The sequence below is a fragment of the Coffea arabica genome, chromosome 8c (genome assembly GCF_036785885.1).
Source record: "Coffea arabica cultivar ET-39 chromosome 8c, Coffea Arabica ET-39 HiFi, whole genome shotgun sequence".
NCBI classification, from domain to species: Eukaryota; Viridiplantae; Streptophyta; class Magnoliopsida; order Gentianales; family Rubiaceae; genus Coffea; species Coffea arabica.
This window is the reverse complement of record NC_092325.1, coordinates 10594365-10615675: the sequence shown is the minus strand read 5'-3', so window position 1 is coordinate 10615675 and position 21311 is coordinate 10594365. Positions and strand designations below refer to the sequence as shown.

At 35.2% G+C, this 21311-nt stretch overlaps 2 protein-coding genes across 3 annotated transcripts; both read left to right on the top strand.

The window, feature by feature from the left end:
- Window positions 1–531: 531 nt before the first annotated feature.
- Window positions 532–9403, top strand: LOC113705532 (protein TRIGALACTOSYLDIACYLGLYCEROL 4, chloroplastic-like). The gene is made up of 5 exons (XM_027227422.2): window positions 532–1195; window positions 5225–5471; window positions 5745–6099; window positions 6512–6849; window positions 8244–9403. Exons 1-5 carry the CDS (start codon window positions 921–923, stop codon window positions 8439–8441), a joined length of 1413 nt encoding a protein of 470 aa, XP_027083223.1. The 5' UTR covers window positions 532–920; the 3' UTR covers window positions 8442–9403.
- Window positions 9404–14735: 5332 nt separating this feature from the next.
- On the top strand, window positions 14736–20198 carry LOC113705510 (uncharacterized). 2 transcript variants are annotated; one of them, XM_027227388.2, is made up of 6 exons: window positions 14736–15228; window positions 16121–17098; window positions 17858–18052; window positions 18153–18286; window positions 19364–19474; window positions 19676–20198. In XM_027227388.2, exons 1-6 carry the CDS (start codon window positions 15031–15033, stop codon window positions 19734–19736), a joined length of 1677 nt encoding a protein of 558 aa, XP_027083189.1. In that variant the 5' UTR covers window positions 14736–15030; the 3' UTR covers window positions 19737–20198. The 2 variants fall into 2 exon arrangements, with proteins under 2 accessions (XP_027083189.1, XP_027083188.1); XM_027227387.2 differs by having other exon boundaries at window positions 14738–15228; window positions 18132–18286.
- The last annotated feature ends 1113 nt before the right edge of the window (window positions 20199–21311 follow it).

The following is a 21311-nucleotide window of genomic DNA, read 5'->3' as shown; positions in this document are numbered from 1 at the left end:
TAGTTTTCCGGTGAGTAGAGTTCACTGGAAGTAAGGACAGTCGGAAGTCAATTGCCAATAGTGAGCGTACCTTGCACAGTTGACGTGTTCTGTCATTTATACCTGTGAGGGAATCCGACCTCCGTACGTTTCGGGACTTGCCCAGAATAGTCATTATCCGGCACTCAAGGGGATTACTCCCGACCTCTTCGGGACGGGCTCTCGCCTCCCCTGGGAGCCCTAGTCGGTGAGGCCCAGGGCTGCTGCCGGGGGTCTGAGGGCCAAGGCCCAGTTCGACTACTCCTGGGCTGCCACGTGTCCGGACCCAGAACGGGGCCTCTGCATACATTATAAGAAATGTAAAGAGAATTTATTGGAAACGAGTCAAGTTCTCGTGCACTAAATTTAGGGGTCAAATTCAGGTGTAATAAAGGAAAGTGAAGTGCTTCCCTTCTTCAAAGTCTCCTCTCCATAGTAGTAGAGTAGACTTAAATTGTAGACCTCAGACCAGAAATTTAAAAAAAAAGTACATTGAACAGGATAATGTCATTTCTCATATTCTAAATTCTAACAAACAAATCGCTCGCGTTGGATTGGTCTGCTGGTGGAAGTAGCCTCCTAAGTTGAGTTCCACCTGGATTCGATCTCGGGCAGCAACCCAGTTGTTATCTTTTTCAGCATCGATCGGGCCCATTCTGTTAGAGCGCCGTGAGATTAATCGGGTATAGACCCGAATACCAACAGTGATGACAAAAAAAAAAAAGTTCTAACAAACGAATCCTTCTCGGGTTGAACCGAAGAAGGGATAAGGAAACGAAAGCCTTCGGCCCTTAAACCCCCGATTCCCAATTATAAACAGTGCCAGTATCAGTTTTTTCACTCCAATTTTGCTTTACAAAACATTTTGCTTTTTGCAAATTTGTCTTTGGCTGCTTTTAGAAATGACGATGAAGAAATTGAGATGGGCAATGGACAGTGGGTTCTGGGATTTGGACATGTCTACGCCGGTGACTTTGGACGGCAAGGCACGCCCTGTCGCCGGCGACCCTCTACCTCTGGGCGTAAGCCGCGGCGCCAGGCTTTCGAGGCCCAGACAGATCGATTTCTTCCAGCGTTTTATGGCTGCCCCCTTTGTCCCTTCTTTCACTCCTGACCGCGGTCTTGCTCTTGAAAGGGTCTTCTCTCTTCCCCTGCCTTCTTCCATTGGTGAACGCTGGTAAACCCATTGTTCCTTCTTTTCTTCCTTCGGCCCAATCCCATTTTTTCGGATTAGTTTCTCTCTTCTTCGAGCTTAAACGAATTTTTGCTTTCGTGAATATTCGAGAGGTTTTTCTCTTTAATGAATGATGATGTACATTGTTGAAACATTGATTAGTTGTGGGAAGTTTGCAAAAATGGGGGACGCTTTGTTGTATTGATTCCTTGCCGAATTTAACATTTTTTGTGTCTCTGTGTTTCTGTGCGTTGAGCATTATATTTAGTACACAAATCGGTACAAATGCCACTGTACGCTTTTTATGAAGTATGAATTAGGCAATGGATTGCACCTCTTTCACTAACTTTCTGTAATTCTGAGAGTGAACTAACGACTAATTGTGCGCTGTATCCTATATATATATAAAAAGGAGTTGTTGTATGACTCTTGGGTGATTTTCATCTAACATTTGTAGGGGCGTTTTGGTAATGGTAAAAATATAACAGTATTGATTAAGCAAAATACACAAGTTTCTGTTGCCTAATTTTGCATGGTTTACCTACTGTACCCTTTAGTGGCTAATGGTTTGGCTACTTTGCCATTGATTTAGCAAAGTGGGTAGAAAAGCGAAATTAACTCCCCTCAAGTATGTTTAGCTGAATTGATTATGCAAATTAAATGCATTTAAGATAATATTGGTGCAGTAAGGTTAAAAATGAATACTTGAATTGTAACCGTAGAAAGTTTCGTCTTCTTCATCATTCAAGCTCAAGAACCATTAATTCAACTCTTGCAACAAATGGCACTTATTTGAATTAATAATTGTAGCACATTGATGAGGCCATTAAAGTGTGAGAGGTAAAGAATCATTTGGAATAAATGTTACAAGAGTAACGCAGGACCTCCTATTTTCTTCAACATTTGCTCATCAATTTGTAACGTAGGTTACCATAATGGCTATTGTTAAGGTACAAAATTGAGGATTAAGAAGGTTTGCACAATACCAAAGTTGGGTTTGTAGAGGTATGCTCAGTTGTGCTCTTGCTTTCTGGTCTATGAGTTGCATAGCTTCCATTCTACAAAATCCTGAATAAGCCTTTGTGCTTGCTATTGCAAGCGGATGAAGTGTGGAGAGATTTTGCTCTTAGATTGCATTTTACTACTGAAGGTACATGGTAACTCTATATTCCCACTTGATGCATGTCATTTATTGATTAAATATGATTACAATTATACTTGATCCATTTGAATCATGTGCTTAAATGAACAAATGTGTGAATGATTGTTCCATTTTGAAAATTATCTTGTAGTTGATGCAATTTATTGGTTCAATAGTTAAGTGACTGAGTTGTTGTGTGTGGATAGAAATTGTCATTTGAATAGATAAATAGCTATATTTACATGCTTTGTTATTTTTGTATTGAATTTCGTAGACCTGATAATTGTTTGATATAAGTTAGTGTTTGTAATGAGGAAAATTAATTTCCTCTCTACTTATTTGTAGATACGTGTATTGATCGAAATAATGGTTGTTAGTTGTAGTAGTCAAACAAACAAATGCTATATATAAATTTTCTATGTTTAAGTTTAGGGCCTGTGGGTTGAAATTTAGGATGGATCAAACAAGCAATATTAAAAAACTTAATGCTAAAAAGTAATTTGGGAATCAAAAGGCAAGAAAAAGATATGTATTGTTATCGGTAGAAGAAAAAGATAAAGTACGATTGGAACAACAGAAAATAAGCGTAAACCATTAAAAATTCATGTTCATTTTGTTAAAACTACTAAACAAAACAATGGTGAGTGTTCCTGATTGAACAACCTAATTTTGTTTGAAAGATTAAACTTAGGGGAAAATGATACATATGATAACACCATGAGTTTCCATTTGTACTAGACATTGAAAAGGAAAATAGGGAACCGTGCTGTTGTTGCTCAATAAAAGAATCTAGCCAAGCACCAGAAAAATGTAATGCTAATTATGACAATAGAAAGCTTAAGGAATATATAAGTGTGTTCCACTTGATATCAAGTTATCAAACACTGTTAAGTTATTTGACCACGCCACAGGTATCAATCCCCACGCTTCGCGTGGGACTTCCCTCTAGTGTTGGTAATAGAGAAAGTTTCTGAATGGGATGATGCCACAGAGTGATGAGGAAATTTCTATTAGTTTTTAGCATTTTTGCTTATTATCTTTTGATAGAAGCAGCCGGGATTGACTTCTTTTCAAATGTCATTTCTGTGGACTTTGTTTTAGATTCTGATGCAGAACAATCTTAGGTCTACTTCATAAGAATTGGATATTAGAAGATTGTGGGTATGAGCATTAAGTAGTCCAGAGGTGTCAAAATAGGTGATTTGGATGGGTTTTTGTTGGTTAAAATGGGTAATGGGTATAAGTGAGTCAATCCATTTATATCCATTTAATTAGATGAGTATAAATGGATAAGTCAAAAAATGAATTGGGTAACCCAATTACCCATTTATAATCCATTTATTTTAACTTTTTGTAAATTCATTTTTGCAAACTAAGTTATCAATTTATACCACCCTTTGCACCCATCATTAGTTTTAAATATTTACTTATAATGCTCAATAAGTCTAATTACTAATTTTTTTCTCATCTGTAATCTATATCGCAAAATTACATACTATCCAATAATTGAACAATAAGAATATAAAAATTTGAACTAAGTACTACTCCCTCCGTCCCACTTTGATAGTCTTGTTTTCCTCTTTCGTCTGTCCCAAATTGTGGTCCACTTTCCTATTAAAAAATGTAGTAATCTTTCAAATTGTCTAAAATACCCTTATTAAATATCTTGTTATTAATACATTGTTATTAAATACTAACCCACTACATTGAATACATTGAGTTTTTCCAATACTAACCCATTAGCTGTAACTGATATTAATTGGCACTCTTCGTGATTAGCATAAGGGTATTTTAGGAAATTATTAATCTAAATTTATGTTTCCAACCAAATTAATTACACTTTCTTAATCGGTGTGAAAAAAAAATCAAGACTAACAAAACGGGACGGAGGGAGTATAAAAGTTAACATATAAATTTAATCCAAAAATTTTGAACTCCTAGCATGTTTTTTGTGTGTAAATTTCAAATTTCATTTTGAAAAGGTAGGAAAAGAGGTTAAAACTTGTCATAAATTGGTAATGCTAAAAAATGAGCAAGTTAACAAACTAAGAGAAAATAAAATGATAAGATGAAACCACCAAATAATAATGATGATAATGATGAAACAAAAGTAGTTAACATCATAAAAAAAAATCATGACAAAATGAAAAATTTGAAAAAAGAAAAAAAAAATGGGTGGGGGAAAAGTGTAGGATTGGGGGAAGACAATTCTAAATAGATTAATTGGGTTTGATGTGTTACCCAATAATACTCATTTATTGGGTATTCATTTATACCCATATGCAAAAACTTAAGATACTCATATCCATCTATTCATGGACGGATATGGGTAAATTTAATTAAATGGGTTTATTTGCCACCTATAGCATTAACCATGCTGCAGCTCTTCTTAGCGGAGTTCTAGCTCCATTTAAATTATGGCTAAGTTATGTAGAACCTTCAGTTTATTTCAATGTGGTGCTACTTGCATTGAGATGCAATGTTGCTGATAACTGTAGCTCAATTTGTTTTATGGCTGAGTTTGGGGCCTTAAGTATAGGGGAATGCTTATCAGAAAGGCATGCTTGGATGCCCTAATTAATGTGGCACAATTGTAGGCTGTTCATTGGGTAGCACATTTAGACTAATTTACCTACAAAATTTGCTTCTGCAAAATACGCATAAAATAGTGTACATTCATTCTGTAAAATAAAATTAGTAGAAATGCTCGTTATCTTTATGACAGACAGCCAACCATACTAATGTAACAAGTTATCTCTACATCTGTCATGATCCTAAGCTACTAAATTTGCGAGATGCAATCTTGCTGATACTTTATTTAGTCATTACAATCAAAAGTTGCCCATATGTGGAGTCAGCATTAACTAATATTTATGTTCAAAGCCATGCAGGTTTGCAACATTACTTGGACAATTTAAAATCCAGAAGTTTGTGACCTCTATCAAAAAGGATGGGACATTGCAAATGTCAGAACCATCATGGTTACAACGCATCAAAAAACACCTTTCTGAAAAATCCCTTTATGCTTTCAACCTCTGTTCAGAACTTTTGGTAACACCTGATGATACTCTTCTTCTGGGCTATGAAGGATATGGTGATGGGAAGAACTCTAGGACGAAAGCAGTTCTTCATCACAAGGCAAGAATGTACGAACTCAAAACTGTTATTAATTGCTTGTTCATGCATTTTTTATGTTTCAAATTTCTTTTTCCTTTTCCTTTTATCTCTAGCAGTAGTAGGATTCAGCACACATTGGTATGTTTGCATAAATTATTCCTTTTTTCACTTCCAAGCTAGTCAAATGTTCCTTTGTTGTTTTTTAGCTTCTGGTTGTACTGTGCTTTCGTTGCTTTGCAGTCTGTTGATTCTTTTCCTAGTACCCCTTGTAAATAGATACTTTTGTCATTGCAGTTTCCTCATCATAATCTCATTGTTGAAGCTGCTGGGCTAGAACGTTTTGTTGATCACAATGGTAACCACTGGGATGTTCCATTTTCTCTGGCAGCTGATGTTGCCTCAGTTCCTGCTGACTCTAGTACAAGCTATCATTTGTGCATTAATCACGTGATGGGTTCACCGAATGAAGTTCAAACTCAGTCAGCTGGTGGAGCACCTGCTGCTCTACTCCCCGGTTTGTGTGCCAAATGTGCAATATCCTTTAAGAAGAATGCCAATATTTGGACAAGTGAAGCACCAAAGTTATCAATGGTGCAACCTTACGACATTTTTTTGTCCGATCCTCATATTTCAGTGTCCACCCTTCTAGGTAAAGATAGGTTGAATGATCCTTCAAACTTTTTTATTTAAAAAGCAGAAAAAAGGTTTTACCAAATACTACTTTGGTTTTTGAACTTTTCTTTGTGTCGCCTAACTTCAAGGTCCTCTATCCATTGTTGTGTCAAAATTTTATTTTGTATTATAAATATATGGATAAATTTCATCTTGTCAGTTGATAACGTCATTGCTTGGTATTTATGAACTCAGTCTTATAGAAATAATGAGAAGACAGGTTTTCAACGGCTACTCTAGAGAATGCCATTTGCTTATGGAAGTTTACATGTTTGCCTATTTGTCTGATGATTTGCTGCTTTAATTAATTGTTGATCAACTCATACATGTGAAAGTTTTTGATACATTCCCTATTTCATTTGGTAATGACGCACAATATGCCCTTGCAGGTGCTGTTGTGACAGCATTTGTTGGTAATACGTCAATCAGAACACAAGGAGAACATGATATACAATATTTGAAGGGCTCTGGACTTCAAGCACAGGCAGCAAATTCTGCCATTTCAGCGGACCTGTTTGCATCTGCGTTTTTCTCAGCACAACATGGAAATTTCCAAAGGTTATTCCTGGATTTGACACGCATCAATGTACGTTTGGATTTCCCATCAGGGTTAAAGTTTCTCTCTGGTGCTGCTCGCGTGGGTTATAATCTGTATAATTCTCAAGAACCAAGTTGGGAAACAATTGAGACGTTATGTCCAAAAGCCACCTTGTCATTTCAGCAGCAGGTACGCTGTCTTATAATTGTTTACAGAGGATATTACTATCAAATCCACGATCAGAATCTTTTGAATAGCTGCTGTGACCCATGGTTTTTCTTAACTATATTGACTTGTGCTATACTCGTCAATGATGTTATCAAATCAGGAGTTTATGTTTATCTTTCATGGAGCTTCATGCAAAAGCTTCTCACTCCCCTTTTTTAAGTGATCAACATGATAACAAACACAGTTTTGGTATGTGTTCTTGCCCAAAGTTGCTTATAGTTACCCTTGGAGTTACCTCTTTTTCATTTTTATCAAATCAGATACCTCTAGTTTCACCATCAAATCCTCCAATCTCCCGTCAATAAAGCAATTCTTCCATTACCCAAAAAACAGCTCTTAAACTGATTGTTATTACAAGAATTGATCAATTGATTGTTATTGAGAATTGATCAATTGACTTGTAAATTGCACATTGGGTAGTCATAACTTTTTCTCTTCAACTGATTATTCCTGTCACATTTCTTCTTTGACATATCCTCAGCTTTGAGTGCTCCCTCAAATATCAAGCACTTCTATAAATTGTGAGGAAAACTGGAAGCAATGAAGAAGAGTACATCTTGCTGCACTGCCTGCTTTTTATTGGATTTGGATTTAATCTGTGTCCCTCTGCTGTAATAATAGTTGGTTTAAGCAGAAGCAGAGAAAGAGGAGGGGGGTGTTGGTTGTGGGAAAGAAACCAAAAGAAGAAGGAATGTATTTGCCCGCGTATAATGTGTAGGAGAAAGGTGGAGGCAGAAGTGAAGAGTTTGGGGTGTGCAGAGCTGAGGAGTTGGAAATGGAAAGTTAGTGGGAGCAGTGGCAGGATATGAGGAGGGAGGTCTCGTTGCATAAGAGGTAAGAATAGGAAGATGCAGTGCAGTGAACACATGTTGGGAAGCAAAGAACATAGTGGGCGGGAGGACAGGGGAATGGAGAAGTTAGTGGTGCTTGTGTCGAAAAGGGAAGGCTGGGTTTTCCTATTTACTTTTGTTGCTAACAATGATCAGAGCCTACATTTCATTAAACTACAGAGATCAGCATCTTCTGGGATTCTCTAGAATGAAAAAAAAAATTATTGTTTCTCTGTTAAAAGAAACCCCTCTGAAACATGTTCAACATTTTTTTTTGGGGGCAAAACTTTAAATGACAACACCGAAGGGTAAATTATGAAAGTTAAAGGCCTTCAGTAGTGAAGCTATTAGCAGTTTTCGAGTTTTTGTCTTTTGCATCATGTTTTTTTCTGCAAATTGAAGTCTGTTTGTTTTGCCAAAGCTTCAGAAGGACTTGACAACTTTCTTCTGGGTGTCTTGGTTGGTTGTTTACCTCTCATGTAGTAATACTGATGATTGATATCATTTTGAACCTTCTCTTTGCAGATTGCTGGACCTTTCAGCCTTAGAGTTGATTCTGAAGTAGCACTTGATCCGAAAAAAGGGAACTGGTACCCAGTCATGAATGATCCTGTATTTGCAGTTGAATATGCCTTGCAAGTTCTTGGTTCAGCAAAGGCTGTTGCTTGGTATTCACCGAAGCAGCGCGAATTTATGTTGGAACTTCGTTTCTTCGAGACCTAAAACCATAAATATTTTTCCAGAATTTGTTCTGGGCAGTCTAATGGTTTCACCTCTTTGGCTCATCATTGGTCGTCATCTTTTTATTTGTACTATGTCGTTTAAAATTAGTAGCAATCTAGCCATCTTGGTTGAGTTGATAAGCATATGGACTTGGAACATCAGAAGTGCGAACACATTCCAGCATGTGTGTGTAAAATTCTAGAGGTAATGATCGTGTGGTTCTTATTGTTATTGATAGTTGGAAGTGATGATCTTTAAGATCACCAATGATGGGGTTATAGCTTTTGACACTTGGTGATCTGCCAGTGGGGATTTGAAACTGGGAAGGATTATTTTTGGACAGATCCCAAAGTGATAAATGCAGACTTTTCGATTCTTTGCTAGTTATGAGTTAGTATTTGTTTGTGTCGAATTGTTTGTTGAAGATTCTTTAAATGAGAGATATAGCAGTTACATTTAGTGCAACTCATCACCGCATTGGAAAACCTCCCCGAGTCTTCTTGAAGGTCAATTTTGATAGTGCAACTTTTCCTGAGGACAGCTCCTTTGGTGTTGGACTGGTTGTACGGAATCATAGGGGTGCCTTTGCATGTTTTGTTGGGGAACTCAGAGGAAGCTTTTCATAACATGTTATTGAGTCGTACGCTGCAACCCTTGGGATGTTCCTGACACTCCAGTTGAAGCTTCTAAGAGTGATCATGGAGATGATTCAGTTTTTTTTTTGGTATAACCTACAAGTATCTGCATCTGGTTTACGGTCTACGACTAATTCTGTTCGAATAGGGTCGGGCTCCTTGCGTGGGTAAGTGCTTTGAACATTGTCCTTTTCATTTTCATTAGTTTCGAATCTGAGATCTCGTGGTTAAAGAATGTAGGCCTTTTTTACTTGCACCAACATTTGTTGGTATTGAGGTAATTCAGTGAAAGACATTATTGAGCTATGAATTCGAATGATTCGGCTTGCTTGACTCCGATAGATGACATAATAATGCCCGGGGTTTCACAAGCCAAGAGGCTTCCCGGGTGCTCCTAAAGAATTTTGTAGCCGGTTTGCTTGCTAGGAATGTTTGTGGATGGATTCTCCTCCAGCTGCTGTTAGAGCATGCTCATAGCTGCTCGCTCTTAATAGGACAAAATTTTCAGTTTTCCTGTAGAAAAAACATGGTACTTGTTAATAATTGATGCTATTAATCAACAAATGTGGCACTATCTTGCTAGCTAGTAAGATGCATTTGGCTATGTTGCAAATTTTGTGCCTTTAAGCTTTAAAACATTTTGCTTCCAGTCGTGCATTTTTTGCTTTTACAGGTTTGTTCCGTATCATTTTTGGGTTGTTTAATCTTTGGTGGCATAACTAACTTTGATTGATTGGTCAAAACAGAAAATGTTTTCCTACTGGTATGTCCTTTGACAAATTCATGCTTGAATCCTCTCTACACTAGAAGCAACATTGATGTATGCGTGAAATTCAATAATTCCATTGAAGTTTTTTTTTCCTTCCAAATAATGTAATGTGCTAACGTTGTAATGAATAATTAATCATATGTGATAAACACGACACAAACATATTTTGATCAAGCTCAACGTTGTAGTGAACATGATTTATTTATTGGAATCACGATATACAATATGTATACGTTACTGTATTATTAAGCACTATGTTTTCACCCTTTTTTTTCAATAAAAGAATTTCATGCCTAACATTCAAAGGTTGGCGATATTGCCAGAGCAATCTTATTGCCAGATCAAACTTGAGAAACTTCAAACTCACAGACAAGAAAACCGAAGAGCTTGTCAAGTAGGAAAAACTGTTGAAAACCCATGTACAGACTATATGATTGTACAATTAATGCAAATGAAAGTAACAAGCGTTTCCATTACTTTATAAAACCTGTCTTTTTGAAACCTCCCTCACAAGAAAGTAACCTATTGTCTACACCTGCATTTGCAAGTTGTGGTGCATATATTGAAAAGAAAACTGCATGTCAAGAGTATTAAAAGATTTGCATTTAAGGAGAAAAGAAATTACAAATGCAGAGTTAAGGCCGCCGGGAGATGTAAATGAAAGACTTATCTATACTTTCTAAAGGCAAGACCTATGGACCAAAGCCAGGCAGATTCATTGAGCATTGTACTAAATCCAACCGCTTTTGTAACCACATGGTCTACATAATAATACTCAAACATGGAGCAACTCCTCTCCCCAAAAAAAAAAAAAAAAAGGCATTCATTTTAAAAGGAATCATATCAAAACTTTTCTTACTTTTGAAAAATCTCTAAGACATGTATTGATTATATACTTATTTTATTAACCTCATTTTTAACGTATTTATATTAAAAACTCCTTATAATAAATAATTTTCTTTCAAAAAATCTTCAATCCAATGAGACTCCACGTACCAAAGTGACACAAAATTCATGGCATAGAAATCCAATAAACATATTATTCAATTCTAAAACATCTTATGATATAAAATACAAGATCATTATACACACGAGTATGGAAACTCAAATACACAAGATCATTAATTAATCCTTGCCCCTCAAAAAATTAATTAGTTGCATTCAAATTCAAATCCCCTTAGATTCTCAATTTGAATTGATAACTTATTCGTGTAAAATGCTTAACAAAAATTCTTAAATCAGAATTGTTTTATTGCAATTCATGACTTAATCACCATGACAGGTCTCTTAGTTGAAAACACAAGAACTTCTTTCCTCCTAACATCTTTCTATATGCAAAGTATGAGGAGGGGTTTGGCGTTAAAATTTTATGACATCTTTTGATTTTCTAATTCTATCCTCATAAATGTAAAGATTTACTAAAGATAACTACTTCAATTTAATAACTTCTATTAACTTCTATTTTTTGTTCCCTTTTTGCAAAAAAAAAAAAACTTTTTTTGCAAAAAAAAAAAGAACAACCTTCTAATAACTTCTATTAGTTTTAATAAAAATAACTTATTTTTTTCTTAATTTGTACACCCATAAGGTGTGCTTTTCCTACTAGTTGACAGTTAATTGTCAAAGACAGAGGACCTTTAATTTATCCATTCAACTCTAGTAGAAAATTTGGACCTTCATCCTCCTGAAAGAATTTTTTTTAGTAATCTTGATTTTTGGTTGAAAACAAGGAAGAAACAAAGAATCATGAACGTAAGTGACATAATTAATTAAGCTTCAAAAATAAATAAATAAATAAACAACCTAAGCAATATATAAGGATGGCAAGAGTATCGGAGAAATCCATGTAAAATAAACCTTGAGCAAATATTTTGACAAAACAAAAGAGATAAATGTACAAAACTATCTGTTTAAGCCAAAAAGGAGGAAAAAAAAGGACCCAAGAGCATATAGCTATTGCATTTGCTTGGAATATCCTCCAAACAACAAAATAATGAAGTCTATTGGCTTCTCTTTTATGTGTTCATTTTTATTCTTGAATTCAAATCATATGTTTGTCTCGATGCTTGTATCCGTCAGCAATTGCCACCCAATGATAGAGTGTTCTTTAATCAATCTTCAAGACTTCAGAATGATGAGTAAACCATGATTAAAAATTAATGAATAGCAGTGAAAACAATGCAATAAATACAAACTTGCGCAGTTTCACATATGCCATATTTTGTCCCCATATTAGAAGAGGATCTATAATTGCCATATGGCTTGCCTTATCTAGAATAGCTAGTGAAAGAAGAAATCAAGTCACTGGATAAAGAAATTGAATGGGAAAGACTTACTATTGGTCACAATCAACCTTCCAAATGTTGTACGTAAATGTGTTGTCATTCATAGTTGATTAATACATAGCATAAACTTTTGAACTTATCTTATCTGTATTGTGTTTTAGATGTGTTTGAGTCAAACTTTGTTTTACATCAACAGATATTGGTTTAACTTCATCACATGCTCCGGCAACTAATACAACTAGTAATAAAGCACACCATGTGTGTGCAATTTAAGAATAAATTAATTTTTATAAAAAAATTTTAAATAAATTGATAGTTATCTTGGTAGTTATGTCAATTGGTAGATATTTTGGTAATTAAACCTTTTTTATAATCAAGAGTTTGGATATTTAAACCTATTGGTAGTTGCTACAAAAATTATGTTGGTTATATATAAGGATTAAGCTTTCCTACACTAACAGTATATACACTATCAGCGTTGGATAAATGACAAATATGCAAAATTTGAATTTGAAATTCAATTTTTGCACACATGTCATGAATCCAACGATGATAGTGTATACATCGTCAGTGTAGGAAAAATTTACTCAATATATAATTGGATAGTTAGGATAAAATTTAGTCTTCCTGAGGATAACTATGAAAGTTTAAGAAGTGACAAAAGATGTTTAATAGATGATAGAGATAAGGGTAAATTTGAAAATACACAAAGTTACAACTAAGTTAATTACCTACATAAGTTTTATTATTGTAAAGATATCCTCTCCTAATATATTATTTAGAAAAAAATTTTCATGTTTTTTATTGTAAAACTTTTTTTGATCTGCTTTATGTGATCAGAAGGGAATTGAAATGAATATTTTTTCTCTCATAAATAACCATGACTTGCTGGGCCTACAATTTGAGTACACTTCGTGGAATGAAAAAACAATTACCTGGAAAAATGTATTAACTAAGAGAATTTTTAACGTAGATGTGATTGCAAATTAAGTTAAGGGTTAAGATCGGTACTAGAACAAAATTGAAAGAGATGGTAAATTGCAGTTTTTAGTGAAATTATTTTTTTATGTCTTATTACTGGGTTGGAGGAGTTTTAATCGGAGTGAAATTGCTAATTAGAGGAGTATTAATTGGAGTGGGAAAGGGTGTGAAGGGAGGAGTGTTAGTTGGAATAGAATTCTTATTTGATGGAAACATGGTTGTGTGTTTCAAATGTGGACATGATATAGTTTATGAAATAAATTAAATGTAAAATACTAGAAAAATGGAATTGAGAGTGGGAAGGTGTGTGGAGACTTGTTGCTAAAATTCCTTTCTCAAATTTATATAGATATAGATGTCATTGATCCAACGGTAATAGTGTATATTATGTGTGCTAGAGAATATACTCCTTCCTAACTTGCAAAAGAATCCTATCTAAAATTAATCAAACAATTATGGAAAGAAGTGTACTGACCACTAATAAAAGATATACATCTATATGTGTACTTTGATAGATTTAAGTGGTATAAATGTATCTACAAATTTGTATATAAATCCCCTCCATTCTTCTAAAGACCTTGTTGTTGGTTGCTTTAGAGTTTGTAACATATGATTATAGAAGTGATTATAAAGTAAAAGCAACTCTTTAGTAGATTATAAATTTTAGCTTTTTTTAATTATTAAAAAAATCTATAATTTGATTACAAAAGCGAATGAGAACATTACACAACTTAATTATCCAAAACTAAAATCTATAATTAGTTAAAATAATCAATGAACAAGCCCCAGTCCCCACCCCTCCACTACTTAACAAAAAAAAAACTATATCATAAAAATAAAAATACCTCTATATTATGTATACTAAGCATATACTCCTTCCTAACTTCCTAAAAAATCCCATTTCAAATTAATTAAACAATTTTATCCAAAATCAGAATCTATAATCTAAAACAATCAATGAACAAGCCCTAAGTCCCGTCCCTTTTCTACTTAACAAAAAAAATAAAACTATATTATAAAAATAAAAATACATCTATATTATATATACTAGCCAATTTACTAGTTCCTAACTTGCTAAAAAATCTATCTCAAATTAATCGAACAATTATAGAAATAAGTGTACTTACCACTAGTAAGGACTTGTTTGGTGTTGTAATAGTTTTGGTGAAAAAAAAAACTTATGGGATCTAAAAGTACTTATAAGATGTTTGGTGAACATTATTCCATAAAATTAGGAGCGAAACTTTTGGCGTTAAAAGTATTTTTAGCAAAAGTTAAAATTTGATTTTTTTAGAATAGATTTTGTGCTCTACAAAATAAAACACTAAATCTAATCATTTTATATTTTAAAAAATTTTAAATTAAACGTTATTTAATACAATAAATATTTACTGAATTATGCTCCAAAAAATGTATTTAAAATATTCAACTACTCAATAAGTGCTTTTATTGAAATTTATATTAGACGAAATACGTAATTGAAATTATTTAACTACTTAATAAATGCTTTTATTAAAAGTTGTATTAGACGAAATACATCTCAATAAGATAAACAGGCCCTACTACGTAGGCATATATCCTATACAGCGTTAGAGATTTGAATCCCCAAAAACTGGCACAAATAACGCCATGCGCGTGTCCCCTTCCCCCTTTTATCACACATCTTATTAAACATCTCCGTCTTATTTGTATCTCTTGTATCGCTCACTCTCTCTATACACATCTCTTCAAAGTTCAAACCGTACTAATGCCACTTGAAAAATGGAAAAAGAATGGGAGCTCTGCAATCATCTCTGGATCTGAAGATCAATTATAGAGAAATGACAAAAACCCAGAAATTTGTTCAATAGATCTTGGCTGGAAAATCCCAGCTCAGCCCATTCTTGAGGGTCTGTCATTGGTGGTGGTGGTGGTGGAAGATGGGTTCTGGTTCTAGTAAGCAGAATGTAGCTTCTTCTTCGTCTTCATCGCCGTCGCCATCGCAGTTGCATTCGCCGTCACCGCCGCTGACGTCGCCGTCTGTGAGAAGGAGTCGATCTTACAGGAATAGAGGAGTGTTCAACTCGTCTTGTCTCCGATCCCAACACCAATCCGACTCCCACAATGCTGACCAGCAGGTCAATTTATCTTTTTTTCTTTTGCCTGTATTTTTTCTTTTATATGGTTATATTTTTCGGTCTTAGTACAGATCTTATTTAATTCTTGCTTTAGTGCGTATACTGCACCTACTGTATTTCTTTGCTTTGGTGGATTGTACGTTAAGAGTGTTACTCTTTTTTTCTTTTTAAAATTTTCTTTTTGGTGATTTGTAAGTTTTTTTTTATATTATATGAATATAGGTTGTGCTTAATGAGAGCTAAAGAAGGGTTAGGAGTTAGAGAGATTGGAAACACAAGGACGAAGTTGATCAATATCTTGAAAAAAACATGTCCTTAGTTGGACCTTCAATTCGATATGGAAATTTTTTTTAGGCTAGTAATTAAAGTATAATTTTATCTTTTTTTTAAAGTGATTTATGTATGATATTTGTTGGCTTTGAATATATCCAAAATTGAATGTAGTGATTGAAATGGCAATTGGAGAGTAAATTTGACATATTGGGGATGTATGTCTAGTTAGTGCTACCGGAGAAGGACAAAAGAACAGAGAACTTGTGGAGGAGGATGGTGTTTGTGTAGTGAGGGGAGCGTGGAAAACTAGCTAAAATTTTCAGTCAGAAGGTGTATAAGAAGAATATTATATGTTGGATAAAATTATCTGGGTGATTGGCACAGTGGTAACTGCTAAAAGTTTTCTAGGGGAGTATTGTCGCTACCAAAGAAATAATGCTAAATTATCTATTTACAAGTATCAAAAGCTGAGATGGATCAGTTTTGCTTCTGAGCATTGCCACTTACATGATGAATTCTACATATTCTTAGACTTTATCATTTTAAATGCAGAAAACTTTTCATTTTTCCCTTCGTGCATTTATTCATTGGTGACACCTAAATCTGTGTCATGCTTCAGATGTTTGATAATAAATCTAAGAGAAATGGATTTGATGGCTGTTGTGCAAATGGGACCATGCCTGGCTCAAATGAGGTGAAAACTAAATGCTGCAGAAAGGTGAAAGTTCAGCAGCCCGATGAATTAAACTGTGTGACATCCAGCATGGACAGTGATGAGTGGGATCAGTCAAGAGGTAGTCGTATGTCTCGAGCTTTCTCATCTCGAGGGCTAAACCCCTCAAGTCGTTTCCTTTCTCGCTTGAATATATTACCTGGTCATATTAGCTTTAGAATGAACAGAGCAAATAGTTTAGGTTCTGCGAGACCTTATTTTGCATCTTCAACAAGCTTTCAAATGTCAAATAATGAAGATGAACCAAGTACATCTGGGAGCATGATTGATGAAAATGATAGGATACACAATCATAATCACTTTCCGAGATGCTTTAGTAGTCGGTCTGCCATGTCACCTGGTGAGGACTTAGGTACAGGTGACTTTCTACAGAGTACCTCAACTCCAAGTGCAGCAAGAGAGGGAGTTGATCCTGGAGTAGACTCTGGTGAGAATTCATTTTCTAGAAATCGTGCATATAGTGAAGGTACTGAAGAAGGACTGGCTAATAGACGTATTGCATCTGAGGAGACAGTGGAACAAAATGTGCGGTTTAGTAGAACTCTGAGTGTTGGCAGACTTCGTGATAGGGTTCTTCGAAGGACATCATTTCCAGACTTTGCTTTTGGTCCTCTTGAACAAGACCGAGAAACAGAACATGCAAGTCAAGTTAGTGAAGGCCGGATATTGGGTGCTGGAAGAAGACCAACATCAGCTGAAGAGAACTCCGATTCACAGGCTTCTTCCAGTCGGTCAAGAGCTGATGCGTCTGGTTCATTGCATAGGCATAATGGTGATACACCACGACCCAGAGAAGCCAGGTATCATGACCTCCTGGAGTATAGATCAAATTTCCTTGAGCGACGCAGAAGAATAAGATCTCAGGTTTGTAAAATTTTTCCTCTGATTAAGTACATCGACTATGATTATTTCTGTGTCAACGAGGAATATTTCCAATTTCCATATGTGGGAAAAGTTCCAATATGTTAATTTCGGCAGAGGCTGATGGATACAAGAGCTTAAATAAAGGATATCAGAAAATGGAATTTGTTGCTCTGACATTTGATTCTTGGATAAATTCTGGTTGAAGTCATACACATGATGTGCACTAATAATTTTCATCTTTTGAAGTTAGGATAAACAATAGACAACTCTGTGGTTAATACAACAGTTGTACAATAGCCTGCATATGCCAACATTTGTTGGCCAGTGGTAGAACAACCATTCAATCTCAGTGAAAGTCAATTCCTTAATTATGTCTTCTAGCTCTATGGTTCCTTCATTCATCCTCGATGGTTGCCACATTGCTCTGGTAGTCTTATTTCTACCATTTGCAGATGTATCTAGTATGAATAATCATCTGATTGCAGTATCTTTCTGGAAACCCTGGCCGCAGGTGGCTGGAGGGAAATGGGGATTCAACTTGACTTGATGCTGGATTTGGCTTGGGCACCTTTTTATTCATGTGTATTATATATGCATATGATATAATGAGAGGACTATAGCCTTGCATCATTAATTTCCGGACTTGAATATCATAAACATGCATTCTATATAACCTTTCCAGGGCATAATATTAGCTGCAAGATCTACAACCTTTCTTTTCTCATACAACTTTTAGATGATATACATACATTCCTTTAGGTGCGTGCACTGCAGCGTCTAGGGAGCCGTTTCGAGAATCTTTCTGGACATGAAAGGTCTTGCATCTTGTCTGGTCAACACAGGAGAGGGCATTGCACATGTCGGATTAATCCTCGAGAGGCTGAATCAAATGATGAAACTAGTGCTAGGGCCAGCATATCAAGAATTGTGATGTTGGCAGAAGCTTTGTTTGAGGTAACGTTCCCTTTACAGGTTACTCCCCTCCTTTTTAACTTTTGCAGTAGGAGTTGAACGTTTTACTCATCTTAACTAGGTTCTGGATGAAATTCACCAGCAATCTGTAGTTTTGTCATCCCGGCCTTCCATGTCGTCACTTGGATCTGTTCCAGCACCAAATGAAGTGGTGGATTCCTTGCCTCTGAGATTATACAGTAAATTACAAAAGCATCTACAAGATGAAGTTGCACAGTGAGTACATGTTCCCTTTTCCATTTTCTGATTAGTTCTTCTGTTAAATATCGTTTAAACTTGAAATTTCCACTTATAGCACATTTTAAATTTTTTTTTAATCTTTGCCCATCGTATCTCCATGTAGAAAGAAAAATGGAAAGGCAGGTACTTTTTTGAAAGAAAGAGCTGAAGAGAACAGCTATAAATGTGGAATCTACTGTGTTGTCTGTCACAGCTGTTAGCGGAACCGTAGTGAGTGATATTTGCATCATTCAAAATAAAACATAAGCGGCTTATTACAGTAAAATGGTTGGTTTGTGAGAACCATTTAGTAAGGCAGGTTGCTGGCTCAGCAAATCTACTGCTCAAGTTAACTAAGTTTATGATTGTTGATTAAGGACAAAAAATTTATCCATGGTTTTTGGGTTTTTCTGTTTTCTGCTCCTCTCCTTATGCAACTCTTTGGTTCTTTTCTTCCATCATTATTCAAGGCATTGTAACTTGGATGTAAAAGGCAGCTTTCCTTTTGTTACTCAAACTGGTAAAAATTGTCAAATTTCAAGCCCAGATGTACAATGGTATGCTGCAGCGGACAATGTGGCTGATATACTGTTCTAGACTTGTCTGAGATGACTGAGATGGCTTGAAAACCTCTCACAAACACTAAGCTCCAAAATGTTAGGTTATGGTTCAAGCTTGTGATATTGCTACCAATTTTATTTTGGATACCTTACATGTGATCCATAGCTTGTACCCCGAGTCTTGTGTTTTGAAGATAGTTTGTTTGACACATCAACCTATATCTCCACTACTCATTACTCATGTTAATGACTGGTGAAGACATACCCTTTCTTTTTCCCATTACGTGACTGCATCTCTATTTTACTCCCTAAGGGTAATAAAGTTACTTGCAATTAGAGGGGAAGAGTAAGTTTTGTATGGCATGATACCAAAATGGGTCCAACTTGGGTACTTACTTCTGTTACATTAACTGGGACAGCTGAGGAACTTTCTGGTATTTAGTAGGCCTGGCCCACAAGCTTTCATTTGTTTACTTGAATAAGCAACCTTATTGCTTTCTTTAACCTATTGCAGATGTTATATTTGCCTTGTTGAGTATGAGGAAGGTGATTCTGTACGAGTGTTGCCTTGCCGTCATGAATATCACAAGGCATGTATAGACAAATGGCTAAAAGAAATTCACAGGTACTTACAATTCTCCCCATGTCATTACAAATAAATTAAACTTCTGATTGTTGTGATACTATATTTGTTCTTCGTTTTCAACTGATGTCTGGTCACCATAGTGCATAACAAGAATATGCATTGGAAGTGGTTCAATACTTGAGTGGAATTAAAATTTGTCTTGATTCTCAAACCAGTATTAACAACTCTTTTTGAGTACAGGGTATGTCCTCTTTGTCGAGGGGATGTTTGCAGATCTGATCCACTGCCTGCGAATATTTGATCTTTATGTTTCTTCATCAGTTTCTCGAGCCAGCCGAGCCAGGCATTTCCTTTTCTTGATGAATTTATGGTCGGTGCACTGCAGTTTTAGAGGTTGAAAAATTCCGTCTTTGACATTATGCTACTGTTGTTGATGCATATAAGCTCTGAAATGAGCTGGATTGTCAACACTGGAAATCATAGAGGAAGGTGGGTTTTTTTTTTTTTTTTTTAAAAAAAAAATTGCTGAAAAGCCATATCAATGATGGGTCCAACGTGCCCTGGTATGGCAATTTTCATGCAACATGATTGTAATCTGAGGATTACTGCTTCATGGTGTCAAAGGGCTGTATGGTATGTATCTGGAACTTTAAATTGGGAAGGGAAATCATGCGAAAGGAATTGGCATGAGGTTTCATAGTAACCTAGAGTAATGCATGTTTGAATAGTATTTAGAAATTGATTTAATATTTTTTTCGTGAAATTATTTTATATTATTGGAAGATGTTTTTTAACTGACTTTTAATATTTCCATATAGTACATTTTTTAGTCACATACATTACGTCACAAAAGGTGCTGTACAGTGTGATTTTTCCACCCACCCAAAAATAAAAGGACAATTAAGTAGTCTTCAAATTAACCGGACCAAATTGTTTGGTTAAACTTAGGACAGGGAAATTACCTATTAAGTGGTTTGATTATATTGATAATTTTAGAAACCTCCCTTTAGGTTTTCAAGATACGCCCATCTTTGTTTCATTTTATTCAACGCAACACCTGTAATATGCAGTTCCAAAAGCACAAGCAAGCACTACCATTGTAACAATAGTGTCCTCGACAGCTATTACTGTTAAATGTTGCTACATTTGACTAACAACTTCCTATACAATTTTTCCTTGGTTTATAAAACTTTTATTCATACTAATATGGATTTTGATAATGAAGCAAGTGAGACCCAAAAAAAAAAAAAAAGCAATTGTGGAATGAAAATATGTTCTTTCCAACTTAAATTAATTTTTCAAGTTTACTTTTCTCTTGGGGAGATCAGTGATGATTTTAAGGGGTGCTAAGTGATACAGAAACATAGGGCAGCAATCTGAATTGTTAGTTGATTAAATTCAGGAATGTGTTTCCATTTAATCCTCCCCCCCCCCATCCTTTTTTTTTTTTTTTTTTTTTTAATTTGTATGTTTGTCTTTTCCCCTTCTTTCCTTTTCCTTCACCAAAAGGTCTGGCACCTTCGTGGTTATGAATTGCTACCATAGTTTTTTTTTCTTTTTTTTTTTTGTGTAAAGGTCCGACTAATTTAGAGTCAAGCACTGTCAAACCTATTTTTGTAGAGCGATTTTCCCAATGTTATTTTTTCTATTCACAAAATCCAAATCCAAAACCTTATTTAAGGGATATCAAACTCCTTACTACTTGACTCAACAACTAATGATTGAACCACTACCACATGATATCGAGGTTAAGGGCATAAATGTGTCATGCTCTAATTGTGATTTATTTCAAAAAATCACATATCTATGCACATACGTTGTGCCTTTGTATCGTTCTTTTAATCATGTCAAAACCTATCTCTTACTATAGAAAGTG